The sequence below is a fragment of the Diceros bicornis genome, chromosome 17, assembly GCF_020826845.1.
Source record: "Diceros bicornis minor isolate mBicDic1 chromosome 17, mDicBic1.mat.cur, whole genome shotgun sequence".
NCBI classification, from domain to species: Eukaryota; Metazoa; Chordata; class Mammalia; order Perissodactyla; family Rhinocerotidae; genus Diceros; species Diceros bicornis.
In genome coordinates, this window is record NC_080756.1 from 32,552,711 (window position 1) to 32,569,773 (window position 17,063).

Genomic DNA, 17,063 nt, shown 5'->3' on the forward strand with positions numbered 1-17,063 from the left:
TGGACTATTCAGGCACTTAACATAGCAAAATGTTATTTGTGTACCTTTGTTTTGCCCACAACTTAGAGATATCTGAGAGCAGGGACTTTATCTTATTTGTTTGCTTTATTTTGCATTCTCCATCCCTTCTACACCTCTACATTCCTCTACTGGTGTATGGCTCTAGTCTGCCTTCAGTGAATGTTGAAATAAATACTTGATAAAACTAGCACTGCCCAAGGCATGCTGAAGGTACTGCGACAACACAGTGCTTTCCCCTCGTCAGGCCAGCTGTCTCTAGCTACTTGAGTTACTTGAGTTAAGCCTGCTGGCATAGATGCTGGATTATTGGGCTATGTTGTTTTTATAGTACTGTGTGTTGAGTATTATTTGATTCAGTAAGTGAGGAAGTGCCTCTTCTCTTGGAGACAAAGTACAGTAAAAGCAAATGAATGAGAAACAATATTTACCATCTGCTTTATCCCTCCATTCTACCATTTCCTTTTGAAAACCATTACACATATGCATGGTCTATTATTTCTCTTCCTAGTGCTTTTGTTTTCCTAGGAGCAGAATGATTAGCCAATCTTCTGTCTTCTTCAAGGCATTCTTTTAGTGGTTAGCTTTTCTATGATACCTGTGTGATTTGTAATGTGCAGAGTATTTATTTAGCTTTTAGAAAGCAACCATTGTTTGTTATTCTTCATATCAAATAAGATAGTGTCTCAGTTTTTAGAAATATAATAATTAAGAGCTGTGAGTATTGAGTGACAGAATTTACGTTTTATTGATTAAAAGAGAATATAGATAACTCAAGACTAACTGAAGTGCTTTTTCCTTAATTGTTTCCTACTGTGGACTAGAATGCAGAGGCTATTATTTGATATGTCTCTTTTACTTTTGGATGACTATAGGGGAGAACAATTATGGTATTAGTTTTCTTTTTATATTTTTACCACTTGCAGTTATTTATATGAACAAAACATTCCTACCTAAATGCGTTGACTGATATTAATAATAATGTCTTTAGATTTGGTAAAAACTATGAGAGCTCGGGCTTTAGTGTTAAGGCAGATTGGGTGTGAATGCTGGGTTGGTCACTTATTTGTTGTGTGACTGAACAAGTTACTTAACCCCTCCAAGATGCAATGTTTTCAGCTATAAAACAGGCAATGATGATAGTGTTGGGAGGATTAAGTGGGATAATACACATGAACTAACTGATTTAGTTACTAGTTGCTTGTAAAGTCTTATTATAGTGCCTGGCACAGAGAAAGTATGCAATAAATGTTAGTTGTTAGCATTGTTACATTTGCATTTTATATTTTGAGGCAAAGACTCAGATTTGGTTTTATTTTTATGTTTAAATATGGACATATCAGATCTTTTCAAGTTTTTAGATTCTTATATAAAACTGCCTATTCTGAAATTTGTGAAAACTTTCATGACCTTAAGTGATATGTTTTAAATAGATGTATATTCAGTAAATACCCATTGAATACCTGCTGACCGTACCTGTAGACAGAGCCTAGCACTGTCCTTGCAGTCCCTCAAGGCTTTTACACTTGCGTTTTCCTCTACTTGGAGAGCTTTATTGCTAGATTTCCATGTAGAGCTTTCTTCCTCAGTCATTCAATTTTTGCTTACATGTTACCTTAACAGAGAATTGGAGAGTCTTTCCCTGACTCCCTGTTTAAACTAGCACCTCATACTCTGTCTCTCTCTGTCTCTTTCCTCTGTTGTTACATTTATTCTTAGCCTGACCTGTTATGTATGTATGTGTATAATCTGTTTCTTTCTCTCACCACGTGAGCTTCATGAGAACCCTTTTGTTTGATCTTTGTATCCCTAGAGCCTAGAATAGTGCCTGGCACCTAGTAAGCACTAAATAAATTTTTGTTTTTTTGGTAGAGATAAAGCATTTTTCCTGTTCTCAGTGAAACAGATGAGCCTAATATGTATTGTTTTCTTTAGTATGATTGTTTAAAAGGACAACCTGTAGAGTTCGGTGAATATTACTGTGCATGAGAGCACTGATGATATATCCTTAGCTTTTTTATGCTGTAAACCAATGTAATTGTAGACTGTTTTATTTCTTGATTTTGGAATAGTGCTCAATCATTTTTAAAATCTATAATAAGTAATTATATTTCTACTAACATGGTTTAATCTTTTAAAATCTTAGATATTTTTGAAGATTATGCTTCTCCCACCACAGCAGCCCAGACACTCTTATATACTGCTGCAAAGAAAAGAAAAGAGGTATATAGTTATCTTTTTAAATCCCAAACTGAAAAGCAGCCTGTGTTGATTTGACACTCTAGTATACCCCTAGTATTTGAAAAATTATATTATTAGTTATAACCTGTCACTTTAACAATATTTTTCTGTCCTAGTAAGGGAAAAGGGTTATTTTGTTTTCTTAATTATAATTGCTTGATAAAACACAATAAAATGGCTTTATTTTTGAAAATTTGCACATCATATTTAATACTTCAGTAGGGCATTGAAAACTCATGTAGACTAAAATGGATTCTTCTCTTTCTTTAGGTATTGCCAAAAATGATGGCGTTCTGTTATCAGATCCTAACAGACCCGAACTTTGACCCTAGGAAGAAAGATGGAGCCCTGCATGTGATTGGTTCCCTAGCTGATATTTTATTGAAGGTTAAGCTACTCAAAATTTAATTTACTTAATAAAACTGAAGTACAGGCAAATGAGAGAATATGAAAGTTATGGATTTAAATTTAAAACTGGTGACTGCTTCTGCATAATTGAGTTGACTGTAAATATCCTTCTTTCTGTCACCTGTGTCTTTAATTAAGAAGAAAATTCGAGTTTTTTATTCGTTAGGTTTTTAGTGTGAAATTGTTGCTATGTAAAAAAAAGGATACAAAATGACTTGAGTGTTATTTGTTTCTACAAAAATCAGTCAGTACCAAATTATATTTAAGGTATTATTTCTGTCTTGTTTTAAAACATGCAATATGTAGGTCATATAATTTTACAAAATTGTAAATAGAAGTATTTTAAGGTATAGTCATAATAAACATACGTTATTAGATGTGATTTTTACCTGTGAAAAAGACATTGATAAGTTGAAACTTAATTTCTATTTCCTAACAGAAGAGTTTATTCAAGGACCAAATGGAGCTATTGCTGCAGAATCATGTATTTCCATTATTATTGTCTAACCTGGGATATCTTCGAGCTAGAGTAAGTTTTCTATATTTCCATTATGTACCTTAAAATCTTCATTTGTAAGATAATTATTGAACTAAATGTTTTTGGATAAATCGACCTTTTACCACAAATTGAGACGAAATCAGTTGGAATGTTCCTTATGGTCACATAAGCTGAATAAAGAACAAACTAGTAAATAAAGGGATTTATGGATTTTAATTCCAGCTATTTTCAGTTTCCCCTAGCAGATGCAAAACATGCAGTGAGAGGGATGATGTTACAGCAATGGTACAATGTAAATCATAAAGTGATTAATTTTCAGTGTCCAAAACAGCATGAAATTCTAGTTTGGCTAAAAACTTAATTATGATTTCCAGTGTATTAGGTAGATATGCCTTATTAAAATGGAGAAAATAATAATCCACGCAAACTTATTTGTGTTTTAAGTGTATATTACTTCTAGAATCAAGATATTTTATGGAGAAATAAAAATAGAACTTTAATTCAAGAGCCTAGTGTTTATCTTTATAACCGTCAACACAAAAATATGTCTTGCTAAAAATGACGTATGTTAACAATGCTTTGTACCCTCTGAAGTATTTTATAAACAGAAGATAATAGTCACTGGAGAAATATTTGGGCAAATGTAGATTAGAGATGCAGAGGGCATGTAAGTGTTTTTATAGGTAGGCTGCCATCTTTGACAGGCTGTATGAATTGTAGTTCTCTTAATAAAAGTCTGTAGTAATTCAAATTAATTACTATTGATTGTGTTTTATGCACAAAGAGAATTAAAAAAAGTAATAATATGGTTCTGTGGTCTACTAGTTTAAAATTTGGTAATCTATACAGGGTTTAAAATTCTTTGTACCTTATGTGAGTGAAAAAAGAAAGTTTGCTAAGCCAGTTAGTGTAAGGGAAAAGAATGTTTCATTTGTTTGCTGTGAAGACCAGCAAATGAATATCAAACATTGGTTTGTGGTAGCTTTTGCATATAAATAATAAATTAGTTATGAATCACAATATTTATTAAAAGCATAAACAGGATTTCTTTTTTCAGAGACACTTAAATTTGGCTCTATTTCCTTTTTCCTGTGAAAAATGTTATTGTATATAGGTAATTTAGAAGTAGTGACACTGCCTCTTTTTATAAAAAGACTGGGAAATCCAGAAGTTAGCAATTAAGGATAATATGCTGTCCTCCAAAACCAAACAAATAGTACTTGGTGGAATTAATGATATCTTACTTAGTAAGAAGTTCTTATGTGTATGACATTATTACAGAATGCCCTAATTCTAATAGTTCCCTACTTGCTTTTTTCTCATAGTCCTGTTGGGTTCTTCACACGTTCAGTTCTTTGAAGTTTCACAATGAGCTCAATCTAAGAAATGCAGTTGAGCTAGCAAAGAAGAGCCTGATTGAAGATAAGGAGATGCCTGTCAAAGTTGAAGCTGCCCTTGCTCTTCAGTCATTAATTTCTAACCAGACACAAGGTAGAGCCAAAAATACCTTTTAGAAGGTTTATTTTATTTTATTTTTTGACACAGTCTTCTCAAATAGTTTTGTTCACTTTCTTCCCTAATAAGGATGATTTTCTAAGTCTTAAGGTTCATGGTTTGGATTTCTGAGCTTTTGTCCCTTCAGAATTTTTTTTTTTTTGTGAGGAAGATCAACCCTGAGCTAACGTCCATGCTAATCCTCCTCTTTTTGCTGAGGAAGACCGGCTCTGAGCTAACATCTATTGCCAATCCTCCTCCTTTATTTTTTTTCTCCCCAAAGCCCCAGTAGATAGCTGTACGTCATAGTTGCACATCCTTCTAGTTGCTGTATGTGGGACGCGGCCTCAGCATGGCCAGAGAAGCAGTGCGTTGGTGTGCGCCCGGGATCCGAACCCAGGCCGCCAGTAGCGGAGCGCGCGCACACTTACCCGCTAAGCCATGGGGCCGGCCCTGTCCCCTCAGAATTTTATAGGAGTTTATTTTTGCCCTTTTTAGGAGTTTCTATTGACTGGTTTCCAGAAAAATTTTAGATTAGGAATCAAGTTGATAATGGTTAGGTGCTAGAGTAGACTGGGAATCATGAGACCTGAGTTTTAGTCTGATTGTGCTACTAACTTACCATGAAAACCTAGACGAGGCACATGATCTGTCAAGGCCTAGGTTTCCATATACTTAAACGTAGAAGGGTTGAACTAGATGGCTTCAAGATTCCTTTCAACTCTAGGATTCTGTGATTCTGCTAGTTGTGAAAGTAGCAAGTCATATTTCTAGTGAGTGATAACACAGATATCTCATTTTATTGTTTAGAAGAATATCCTGTTCAAAGTTCAAATAAACCTTTGAAAAGAAATTCAGCTTTATGAAGTAGATGAACTGAGTTTTCCTCTATTCAACAATATTTCAACAGGAGGACTGAATATTATATAAGGATTTGTGGGGAGGAGTGTGGGTAGAGATGGGTTGGGGCAGAGAATGGGCACCATCAGTATTGGGCATAGTTTTCATGTACATGAATTTTTATACTTGTATCCTGATATCATATTCATGTTCTGTAAGTCATGCTGATGACAGAGCATGTGTACAATTAGGATTTCTCAGTGGGGGCTATTGGCAATTTGGGCAGGACAGTTCTTTCTTGTGCGGGACTGATTATCCCTATATTACTCATGGGAAAATTGATACGTTGGTGAAGATTATTTTGGTACAGTTTTGTAACTCATTCATCGTGGAGCAAGTATGTAGAACATATTACCCTCTTTCACTTTACTTTGTGACCAAGTTAATTCCTTTTACCACTTGTGAATGGCGAATTTTTTACCGATTTTTGTTTGTTTTGTTGCATTAGCTAAGGAATATATGAAGCCTCATGTGAGGCCTATTATGCAGGAGCTGTTGCACATTGTTAGAGAGACAGAAAATGATGATGTTACTAATGTGATCCAGAAGATGATATGTGAATACAGTCAAGAAGTAGCCTCCATTGCTGTTGATATGACCCAACACTTGGTAAGACTGGGCAATGTTTTATGTTAGTTTGGTATAAAAGCTGTGAATAATCTAAATAAATTAAAAACTCCAAAATTTGGAGTTCGGTTTTATACGTAACTGAAATATTAATATAAAAATGTTTGCTCTAATAATTCAGACAGTTGTTAATTTCTATAGTTACAGTTAAAGCTAGTAACAATTAGGATCATCTCTTTTTATCTATAATATTCTGAGATTTCATAGTGATGTGCCTTGATGTAAACTTTCTGAATTTTCACTTTCTGAGCTTTGAATCTGGAAACTTATTTCCTTCAATTTTGGGAAATTTCTTGTATTGATTCCTTGATGAATTTCTCCATACCATTTTTCTGTTCCCTCGTTCTTATGTGGAATGTTAGGCCAGGACTGAGTCTCTAATTTCCTTACCTTTTCTCTCTTGTCTTCCATGTCTGTTCTTTTTCTTTCATTTTCTAGGTGATTCCTTGATTTTTGTCTTGTAAAGCTTCTATTGAATTTCTCATTTGAGTATTTACTAGATTTCAGTTTTTTTAGATTTTGGATTTATTTGTTTAATGACAATCAGAAGTTAAATATTAGCTATCTTATTGTAATAGTTAATGTATATTCCACTTAAGTGACTAGATAAGAAAAAATGGCTATATTTAAAACATAGGTTCTATCATTGATTCACTTGGCAAAGTACATAACTTAAAATTTGAGCAATGTTGACGTTTAGATGTGTGACACTGCCCTTTTGCTAACTTATAGTAGTGAGGGGTGGGTATAATAGTACTAATTACTGAATATGTTTATGTTATTTTCATAGGCTGAGATATTTGGCAAAGTTCTTCAAAGTGATGAATATGAAGAAATTGAAGACAAAACAGTAATGGCAATGGGAATTTTGCATACCATTGATACTATCTTGACAGTTGTAGAAGATCATAAAGAGGTGGGATTTCTTTATGTTTTCTTATGTCATTACAGTAACAACTGAAATTTATGTGATCAATGGGCATGAATTCTAAAGTCTTGACTTTTAAATTGCTATTTAGTTATGTTGCTAGATTTTAAAAATTACTCTCAAATTTTAAAAACACATTAAAATGATTGACAGAAAATACTACATGTTGTTGTAAAGTATATAGTATATCCTTTTGTACTAATCTGCGTTCAGTTCATCACATTTGCTATGTGCCATGCTAGGTTTTTGGGGAATACCAAATTGAATAAGACATGAGCTCTGTCTTCTGGAACCCACAGTCTAGTCTTGGTAGAGAGTCATAGCCATTCAATCACAGTGGCAAATATTAAATAATGGAACAAAATTCTGATGTAACAAATATTGTGAGAATGGAAGAGAAGAAGACCTTAAACGTCATCTTTCCTAAACTGAATTCCAGAACAGCATTGGGATAAGAATTTGTAGAGACAGTTATCAAATGCTTTCTCATCCATTAGCTGATAGAATCTTGAAAACATCACCCTGAGAGAGAGCAGGTAATGTTAGTTTCGTTTTGCAGATGTGGAAAACTAGGTTCAGGTAGCATCGAAAGACTTGTTCATGGGCACAGAGTTTTGGGTTTTCAGTCAGATTATTCTGGTATCAATTTATCCCCACCTAAAACCTGCCACTCTCCTCCCCAAGTAGCACATAGCCTCTCCTTAACTCAGATTAGATTTGTGTTCGTTACTTCTGTGAACGCAAGTTGACTTGTTTGGCAATGATGGCAGCTCTCGTTTTATACAGCAAGTTCTGGGAAGCAGATGCTAGTTCTTTAAATAGCATTGTTAAACCCTGTGGTTCTTGCTTTATCCCGTGTTTATCACATACCAATGGAAGATTACCAGACTCTTATAACCAGGTCAATATTCTTCTCCTGGGCAGGCCTTCCTTCACCTAAAAGGCTTACTGTGAATTTTTATTTCCAAATTCATTATTTTATTTTTGTATCCTTGTTGAAACTGTATGGGCCTCTGGGGAACAGTGGGCCTCTTGGGAACAGTGTGATGTTCCAAATTAAATTACAACAAGTATACTTAAAGACGATTCTTTCCCCTTACATGTAGAACTTGTATTTTAAATTTGAAGAGACCTTAGAAATCACCTAGTTCAGTTTTTGCAACTGTGTGTGTGGAGGATGGGCAGTAGTAGAATGAGCAGCAGGGTTAGTTTGAAAACAAAACAGCATTTTATCTTTTTGTTTTAATTCTTTTACTCTTGATATTAAATTTATTTTGAATTTCAAATAAAGTTAAAGGAGTGTGTGAACTTACTGTGATTGTCAAGAGAGGCATGAGTTAAAATTGAGAAGCACTAATCAAGTCCAGCTTCCTTGCCTACAGATGAAAAAACTTAAAGCCTTCAGCTAAATGGCTTTACCAAGGTCATAGATAATTAGAGGCAAACAAGGGCTGGAACCTTAGTTCCTGATTGCCTGTCCTATGATTTTGAATTTGGCTTATTAAAAGCAAACTTTGAAAACAGTATTTCCTTAAAAGGAATCATATGTGTATGAATATGTGTACAAATACTTAATCTATGAAGAGCGAAATTAGAAATCTAAAACAGATGCTTAAACATAGGCAGTTTTGCTTAATGGTTTTAAATACATTGACAGATTTTTAAACTGGGAAAATTTGGATCATTTGAACTTTAAGACAGTAGTTTAGATTGAATATTAAAAGAATATGCTCGAAAGTCAAAATAGGGTATTTAGATGAAAAATGTAACCCATACTGGATTTTACTTTTTACTTATTTAAAAAATATTTGGTACAAATGTATGTTGAAAAATTCAAAAAGTGTGAAAAGATTTTCAGTGAAATTTCCCCTTCTCACTCAGCTCCGCAGTTGTCTAATTCTCCTGTCAGGAGGTAGCTCCTTTACCAGGTTTTTTGTATTCTTCCAGAGATTTTTCTATTATAAATATCCAAGCAAAAAATGAGTATGTGTATTTTTCTTTAATGAAAACAATAGCATACAGTTTTCATCAGATATTTTTTACTTAATATATCTTGGTGATCCTTCCACATTAGTCAATCAAATTACGTATTTTTAATAGTTGCGTAATACCCCTTTGTGTGATATATCAAGTTTATTTAACCAGTCCTTTGTTAATGGATGTAATTTAACTATCCCTTGTTAAATGGACATTTGGTTGTTAGTAATCACAAACACTGCTACAGTGAATGACCTTTCCCCTGTCGTTTTGCACACGTAATAATGTATCTGGAGGGCAAATTCCTTGAAGTAGAATTGCTGGGTCAAAGGATATGTGTATGAGTAAGTTTGAAGCATATTGCTAACTTGTCCTTCACAGAATATACCAATTTACACTCCCCAGATCAGTGTACAGCCCCTACTTTTTTGATCATTGCCATTCTGATAGGTGAAAAGTGTTAATCTTGTGCTTAGAATTTGTACTCTTATTATGTATTAGAATGAACTTCTTTTTATAAGCTTAAGATCCATTTATATTTCTTTTTTATAACCTTTGCCTTTCTTCTGTTGATTTGATTTCATGTGAGGGGAATTTTATCTTTGTCTGTGGTACCATTTGAAAATATTTCACTCAATTTTTCATTTATCTTCACCTTGAGTTCTCCCTACCCTATGCAGAAATTTTTAATTTTTGAAGCCAAGTGGCTCAATATATTCATTTCTGGTTTCTGGGCTCTGAGTTATTTTCCCTCTTCAGGCTTATCCCCAAATTCTTTTTATTTCTTCTAGTATTTTTTATGGTTTAAGTCTTCACATTGAAATCTTTGATCCATTAGGAATTTATTTTGGTATAAAATATGAGGTAAGGAACTAATCTAATTTGTAATTTTATTATAGATATAACTTCTATTTCCATCATTAGTTTACTTTTCAGAATTTTCTGGTATTCTTGCATGTTTAATTTTTCACATGAACTTTAGAATTCATTTGTCAATTTCTCTTCTTAAAAAAGTCCTGTTGGTATTTTTATTGGGATACTATTGAAATTATAGATTAACTTAAGGGTTCTCATGATGAATTTTAAAATTTGTCTTTAGGTTACGCAGCAGTTAGAGAATATCTGTCTACGGATCATTGATCTTGTTTTACAGAAACATGTAATTGGTAAGTTCACAGGTTGAGTAGAAAGGTACATTGAGAATTTTAAAAAATTTGATGAACTTCCAGTGAATTTTCAGCCCTTTAAATTCAACAAGATGGACAATTTAGAGAAAGAGAAGATTGCATTCTCTTTAATTTTTAGATATACTTTCTAATATTAGATATCTGTATTTTCATTTAAAGATAAACAATGCATCCAATTAAGAATTTTTGGTCTTGGAATTTTTAAAGGGCAGAAAATTTTAAATTTTACGTTTTTAGAAATGAACTAGGATGAGGTTCAGGTGAGGTTACTTTAATCTGAGATTGAAAAATGTGAAATGATAGGCCTATGTCTTATTAGAAGTGTGAATTAATTGTTGTTCTGTTATCTATTATAGTGCCTGACTTCTGAATAGAATTTGTAACTAATGCTAGATGTTATAAACTGATGGGAATTTGTAGGGAAGGCTGCTTTTCCCTAAGTATCTAATATCCAAGCATTTTGAAGATGTCAGCCCCAAGTCATTTGGACATGAGGGAGGTGCAACCTATATAGTATGTAGGTAGAAAGATGCAAGAAAAGCCTGTTAATGCTTAAGAGCAGTTGTCCCCAAACTTTTTATCATTCACCCAATTAGTAAGAAATTGTACATGTACTTCTAATATATGTGAATAATATTTGAATATATATTTATAGGCAATATGCATATGTTATTATACTGTGTTTACATGCATAAAAATAGAAATGTAAAAGGATGAGATGAAAAGTATGTGTATAAAGTGTTCTAATACAGTTTTCTGCCATCTCAGTGGATTATCTTGCACACTGCCTAGGGTACATGCCCCTTACTTTTGAAGTCATTGCTATGAAGCAGTAGTTCTCAAACTTTGGTGTGCATAGGAATCACTGAGGAGCTAGTTAAGATGAAGATTCCTGGAACGTAAGCCCAGAGATTCTGATTCTTAGTTTGAGGCAGTGCCCAGGAATCTGCATTTTTACCAAGTATTCAAGATGATTCTCATGCAGGTGAAAACAGTGACTTGGAGGTACTCTCTGCGAATAGGATCCCTGGATACACGCTCCTTTCTTTCCTTTCTTACCAGAGCAAATGCAAAACAGACACCATAATCTAGTAGCCAGAAAAGAATAGTCACTAGTTGCAGGAAATTAGGTGACTAATTTTTTAAGCCCTTTCCTGTCATAGAAACCAAAGGAATTTTTAATGAAAGTGCTACACTAATAAACAGAGTGATGTATGTGAGATGATTGGAGTCTTGTTTTACTTTACTCCTTAGAGCCCCCAAAGAAAACCATTTTTTTTAGTAAAACATCAATTTGTATAAAGATTAGGCAAGTAAGGATATTTTTGGAATTATTTGAGTATTGTACCAAGACACAGGAAAAGGGATATAAAAATGATTGTATACTTGAAATGCATTTAAAAAGGAAGGCAGAGAAGTTTTTCATCTTTCAATTGCTTACATGCTCTAGAATTACAATTATTTGCTTTTCTTCTGCTAGGTAGCAGCAAGAATTATTTTGTGATTACTTATCTATACTTTTCAGGATCTTGAAATATTACAGTAGTCCCCCCTTATCTGCGGAGGATACTTTCCAAGATCCCCAGTGGATGCCTGAAACCACAGATAGCACCAAACCCTATATGTACTACGTTTTTTCCTATAGTTACATACCTATGATAAAGTTTAATTTATAAGTCAGGCACAGAAAGAGATTAGCAACAATAACTAATAATAAAGTTGTGCTTTGGGGCCATTATTAAGTAAAATGAGGGTTACTTGAACACAAGCACTGCAATGCTGCGACAGTCTATCTGATAACTCAGACGGCTGCTAAGTGACTAACAGGCAGGTAGCCTATATGGTGTGGATACGCTGGACAAAGGGATGATTCACATCCCGGGCAGGACAGAGAGGGATGGCTCCAGATTTAAAACTTATAAATTGTTTATTACTGGAATTTTCCGTTTAATATTTTCGGACCTCGGTTGACCATGGGTAACTGAAACCTCGGAAAGTGAAACCTCGGATAAGGGAGGGACTACTGTATTGTCATTGGAGAAGATGTTAAAATTGGGAAGGTGATAAACTGAAAAGAATATATTCACTTATGTCCTTATTCATGGAAAAGATTTTAACTGAAAATTCTCCATTTAAATTTAAAGTAAAGTGATCTCGAGGAGGAAACTGTGAAGTAAGGCAAAGGGAAATAGTTTATACCAACCTTCTGTAATCTACCTACACCAGCTGTTAGGTTTGAGCAACGTGTAGATGTTAAGAAAAGGAAAGGAACCTCTTTCTTGGGTTCAGTGGGCGGAGGAGAAAGTCATGGTTCCAATTGCCTGTCTCATCTAATATCCCATCTGTAGTCCCAGGGTGATGGATGATCTCGCTTATGTTTTGAGCTATGATGAGTAATGTTAATAGCCCTTTTTGAATGAATATTTGGCCATATAGGATCTCAGATTAAAAATACTTGTTCTAGGGGCTGCCCGGTGGCGCAAGGGGTTAAGTGCGCGGGCTCCGCTGTGGCAGCTCGGGGTTTGCCGGTTCGGATCCCGGGCGTGCACCAATGCACTGCTTGTTGAGCCAGGCTGTGACGGCATCCCATATAAAGTAGAGGAACATGGGCATGGATGTTAGACCAGGGCCAATCGTCCTCAGCAAAAAGAGGCTTGGCATCAGATGTTAGCCCAGGGCTGATCTTCCTTATAAAATATATATATATATATATATATATATATATATATATATATATATATATATATATATATATATACTTGTTCTAGAAGATGTCCTGGGCTGAATCTGTTATTCCAGGAGTCCCACCACAGCAGTCTGACCACGTTTGTGTCCATGGTCCAGGCTCTTTCCATTGTCCCACTTTCCCTCCCTCCTTTGCCTGTTTTCTTGATAATTTACTCATAAAATTTTATTTATTATTAGAAGCCAGGCTTAGCTATTAGTGATTTAACTTCTTTATCTTACGCAGGAAGTCAAAGTTAGTAAAAGCTTCTTACCCTAACAGTCAGTCTTCTTAGTTGGAATAATTGAAATAACTTCTGGTCAGTGGAGCATAAATGGAATTTGGTGGAAGGATATTTGGTAGCTGACTGAATCAGAGGGAAGACTGGAGTTGGCCAGAGCCAGCCAGGATTCTGCCATAGAAACGGTCTGCTTAGAAGGCCAGTGCTGCCTTTGTTAACACTGGGTCCTAGACTGCTGCCCACCACAGTTCGGACTCCAACACAGCCACAAAAAACAGTCTGTAACAGCTTTGTGCCTTCTAGTGTCTCGTCTCCCTCAAGTTTCAATGTCTTGGTCTTGAGCATCTGCTGGCCAGGGCATGCACACGTGAAAGGAAACACTGGGCCCCTTGTCTATCTTCACGTTAGGAAGTGGCGTTTGTTCTCCTTTCCTTATCTTCCAACATGGGGTAATGATGAACAGAACTTTCAGAATTTTATTTTCACGTAATTTGTTGTTTTTCAAGTGATTGTCTTACATCACAAATTATTTCCCAATATCCATCATTTACATCATATTTTGCTTTCAGTAAGGCAAATATCTGTATTACTAGCTTTTGAATATATTAAGTTTTAAATAATGTTACAGAAAAAAACTTGATTCAGCCTTCCAGTGTGAATATTAGTTTATTTAGTAAGAGGGGGAAAAAAACCTTTGAAGTTAGACTTTTTTACTCAGTGACATGGTAGGAATTATTTGTAGTGTTTGTATTGAGGTTTGTGTTTTCTGATTGTATGTTTAGATATAATTTTGACTGAGGGTAATAATAAACAAATGTGCAAATACAAGAACATTCCCTTTGGGCTCTTCTGCTTTATAGTGGGTATTATTGTCTTGAGGTAAATTTAAAAATACTGTACAAATTTTACAAGTTTTGGGGGCCAGCCTGGGTGGTGCAAGCAGTTAAGTGTGCAGGCTCTGCTGCAGTGGCCCGGGGTTCGCCTGTTTGGATCCCGGGCGCGCACCAGTGCACCCCTTGTTAAGCCATGCTGTGGCGGCGTCCCATATAAAGTAGAGGAGGATGGGCAGGGATGTTAGCCCAGGGCCAGTCTTCCTCAACAAAAAGAGGAGGATTGGCAGATATTAGCTCAGGGCCGATCTTCCTCACACACACACAAAAAATTTTACAAGTTTTGTAAATTGACACAATATTGTCCAGTATATAGTTTGTAAAAATATGTGAGACAAGCAGATATTTTAGTCTAGCTTAATTAAGCTTTCCAAAGAATATTAATTATTTATAAATTAAAAATTCTGTGCATGAGAGAATATGATAATCTATTCCTTCTTGTATGCATTTATAATATAGTTTTATAAGCATAAACTATATTTTATATATTACAAAATATTAAATGTTTTTTTCAGTATTGTAAGTAAGTTTAGTAAAAACTAATCTTTGCCTTGTCTTGCTGAGTGGAGGGCAGACCTTGGTAAGAAATGGAAGGTAGTAAATATATGTAGCTGAAGATGTGAATGCTGAGAAAGGGATGCTCAGAAGCACGTTAGAGATAAGAGGAATATGCATGAGTGCATAGCCTCAATCCTCCTCTGTGTGGTCTTTGTGTTTAATTTTTGCTATTTCCTACTGTTCTAACTCGAGATTTTCTTCTTTCTAGAATTCTATGAAGAAATCCTTTCCCTGGCATATAGTTTAACCTGCCATGGTATTTCTCCTCAAATGTGGCAGCTTCTAGGTATATTATATGAGGTTTTTCAGCAGGATTGTTTTGAATACTTTACAGGTATGACTTTGACCATGTAACATTTTTGCTTTTCTGTGTCTAGATGTTATTTCCTTTGACACTTGACATAAAGGCATATACTATTTCAGTACTATCCAAAATTAATTGTTCTTATTTCCCTGTCGAGTAAAGGGTAGTGCTATTGTAGCAGTGTTTTTCAGCTCTAGGAATATAGACAATAGGAGGGAGACTGTATTTCCTATTGTATCTTAAATTAGTTTGCAATCAGAGCATATATCCGTACATGAATTCAATTAATGTTTTCTGAATACTGACTATATTCCAAGCACTGTTCTAAGCTCAGCAATGCGGCAATGCAGCAGTGAACAAAATAGAGCCGTTGCTCTTTTGATGCTTCCGTTCTAGTGTGAGGAGGAGGGCAGGTGGGAAACACAGACAAGCAAGAAAATATACAGTATGTCAGATGGTGATAAGTGCTATGGAGACAAAAGAGAAAATTCAGGGCCTGGCCTGGTAGCATGGTGGTCAGGTTTGCGTGCTCTGCTTCGGCGGACCTATGTACCGCTTATCAAGCTGTGCTGTGGCATGTGTCCAATATATTAAGTAGAGGAAGATGGGCATGGATGTTAGCCTAGGGCCAATCTTCCTCAGCAAAAAGAGGAGGATTAGCAACAGATGTTAGCTCAGGGTTAATCTTTCTCATAAAAAAAAAAAAAAGAAAATTCAGAACAATTACTGTAATAAATGATGAGCATTTTAATCTTTCTGTTCTACATTTTTCTCATCTATAAAATGGCAGATTTATCACTTTCGTTTCTAGCATTTTGTGGTTGCAAGGGAAGATAATAATGTCTGAGTGCTACAGAAATGTGGTTTCAGTGGGAATAACTTATTTCTACTCCTGTTACTCAAGTCTCATTGGGATTTTGAATCTTTTTCCAGACATGATGCCTCTCCTGCATAATTATGTGACAATAGATACAAATACTTTATTATCAAACCCAAAGCACTTAGAAATACTTTTTACAATGTGTAGAAAGGTAAGCATGTCCTAATCAATTGTCGTAATGGTTCTTACTAATGTTTGAGTGTTTTACTTCGGGACACCTTTTCAATTTGTTTCTTATACATTGAGTTCTGTATTGCCTTCAGCAACATATATTTGCCATTTTGTATTTTCAAATGGAGTTTGGAATTGAAATTTGAACATTTCATATTGTGTGTTGTGCTTAAGAAATGTTTGCCACTTTTATAGCTGTGTACTTTATAATGTTTAGGGTAAATAATTTTCCTCATGTTTTTTCAAAAATGCAAACTTGCCACTTGATTTAAATAAAAGGGCTAGGAAGATAGTACAATTTTTCAATCATTGATTTTTCTTTTAATTGAATGTATATATTGGAAGCCACTAGGTATAGGTAATTTAAACATAAATAACATAAAACAAAAAATTGGAATAGTTGGAAAAACAACATCATTTAGCTCAATACAGGATAGTTTATAAGCCACATAATGGCTACTGTTATGTTTAAAGACAAACATTGTCTACTGTGTTATCTTTGTCACAGGTTAGATCTGGCCCTCTATTGGTTATATCTTGGAGTCATTGATGACTAAATAATGTTTTCCTTCTTCTTTAGGTGAATATAGGTATGTACATCAATGTAAAACTATATTGCATAGAGCTGGCAAATTTAAGACAGCTCAAATAGCCAGAAACCTAAGTTTGACCTTGGAGTTGGGAGTAAAACAGCAAGCGTACAACCTATTTTCCTCACCAGAAGAGAGGTGTCCCGGGATCTAAGAGCTTTGAAATGATAATCAGTGTATCTGATTTAGGTCTCAGTGCAGTTATAAAGAGCCTGGGAGATTTTGGGAAGTCTGTAAGTTTCATCATATAAACTAAAGGAGTAGAATCATGATTTTTGAAGATTCATTAGGTCTGTAATAACCCAGCTTGTTAAATCATAATCGACTTGCAGTCTTCAGTTTTTTCATAAGTTATAGAGACAGCTGCTAGTGAGGGAAAGGGAAGGAGAAAGCAACAAGTAGAAAACATTGCAGTCCTACATAGT

At 34.8% G+C, this 17,063-nt stretch overlaps 1 protein-coding gene across 1 annotated transcript in view; it reads left to right on the forward strand.

Moving 5' to 3' along the window:
- Positions 1 to 17,063, forward strand: part of IPO8 (importin 8) — a 71,791-nt gene that overhangs the window by 25,740 nt on the left and 28,988 nt on the right. Inside the window, exons 11-19 of the mRNA XM_058558570.1 lie at positions 2,165 to 2,241; positions 2,530 to 2,646; positions 3,107 to 3,196; positions 4,492 to 4,657; positions 6,009 to 6,169; positions 6,978 to 7,103; positions 10,192 to 10,258; positions 14,902 to 15,027; positions 15,931 to 16,028. Coding sequence (XP_058414553.1) covers positions 2,165 to 2,241; positions 2,530 to 2,646; positions 3,107 to 3,196; positions 4,492 to 4,657; positions 6,009 to 6,169; positions 6,978 to 7,103; positions 10,192 to 10,258; positions 14,902 to 15,027; positions 15,931 to 16,028 — 1,028 coding nt within the window. The remainder of the gene's footprint in view (positions 1 to 2,164; positions 2,242 to 2,529; positions 2,647 to 3,106; positions 3,197 to 4,491; positions 4,658 to 6,008; positions 6,170 to 6,977; positions 7,104 to 10,191; positions 10,259 to 14,901; positions 15,028 to 15,930; positions 16,029 to 17,063) is intronic.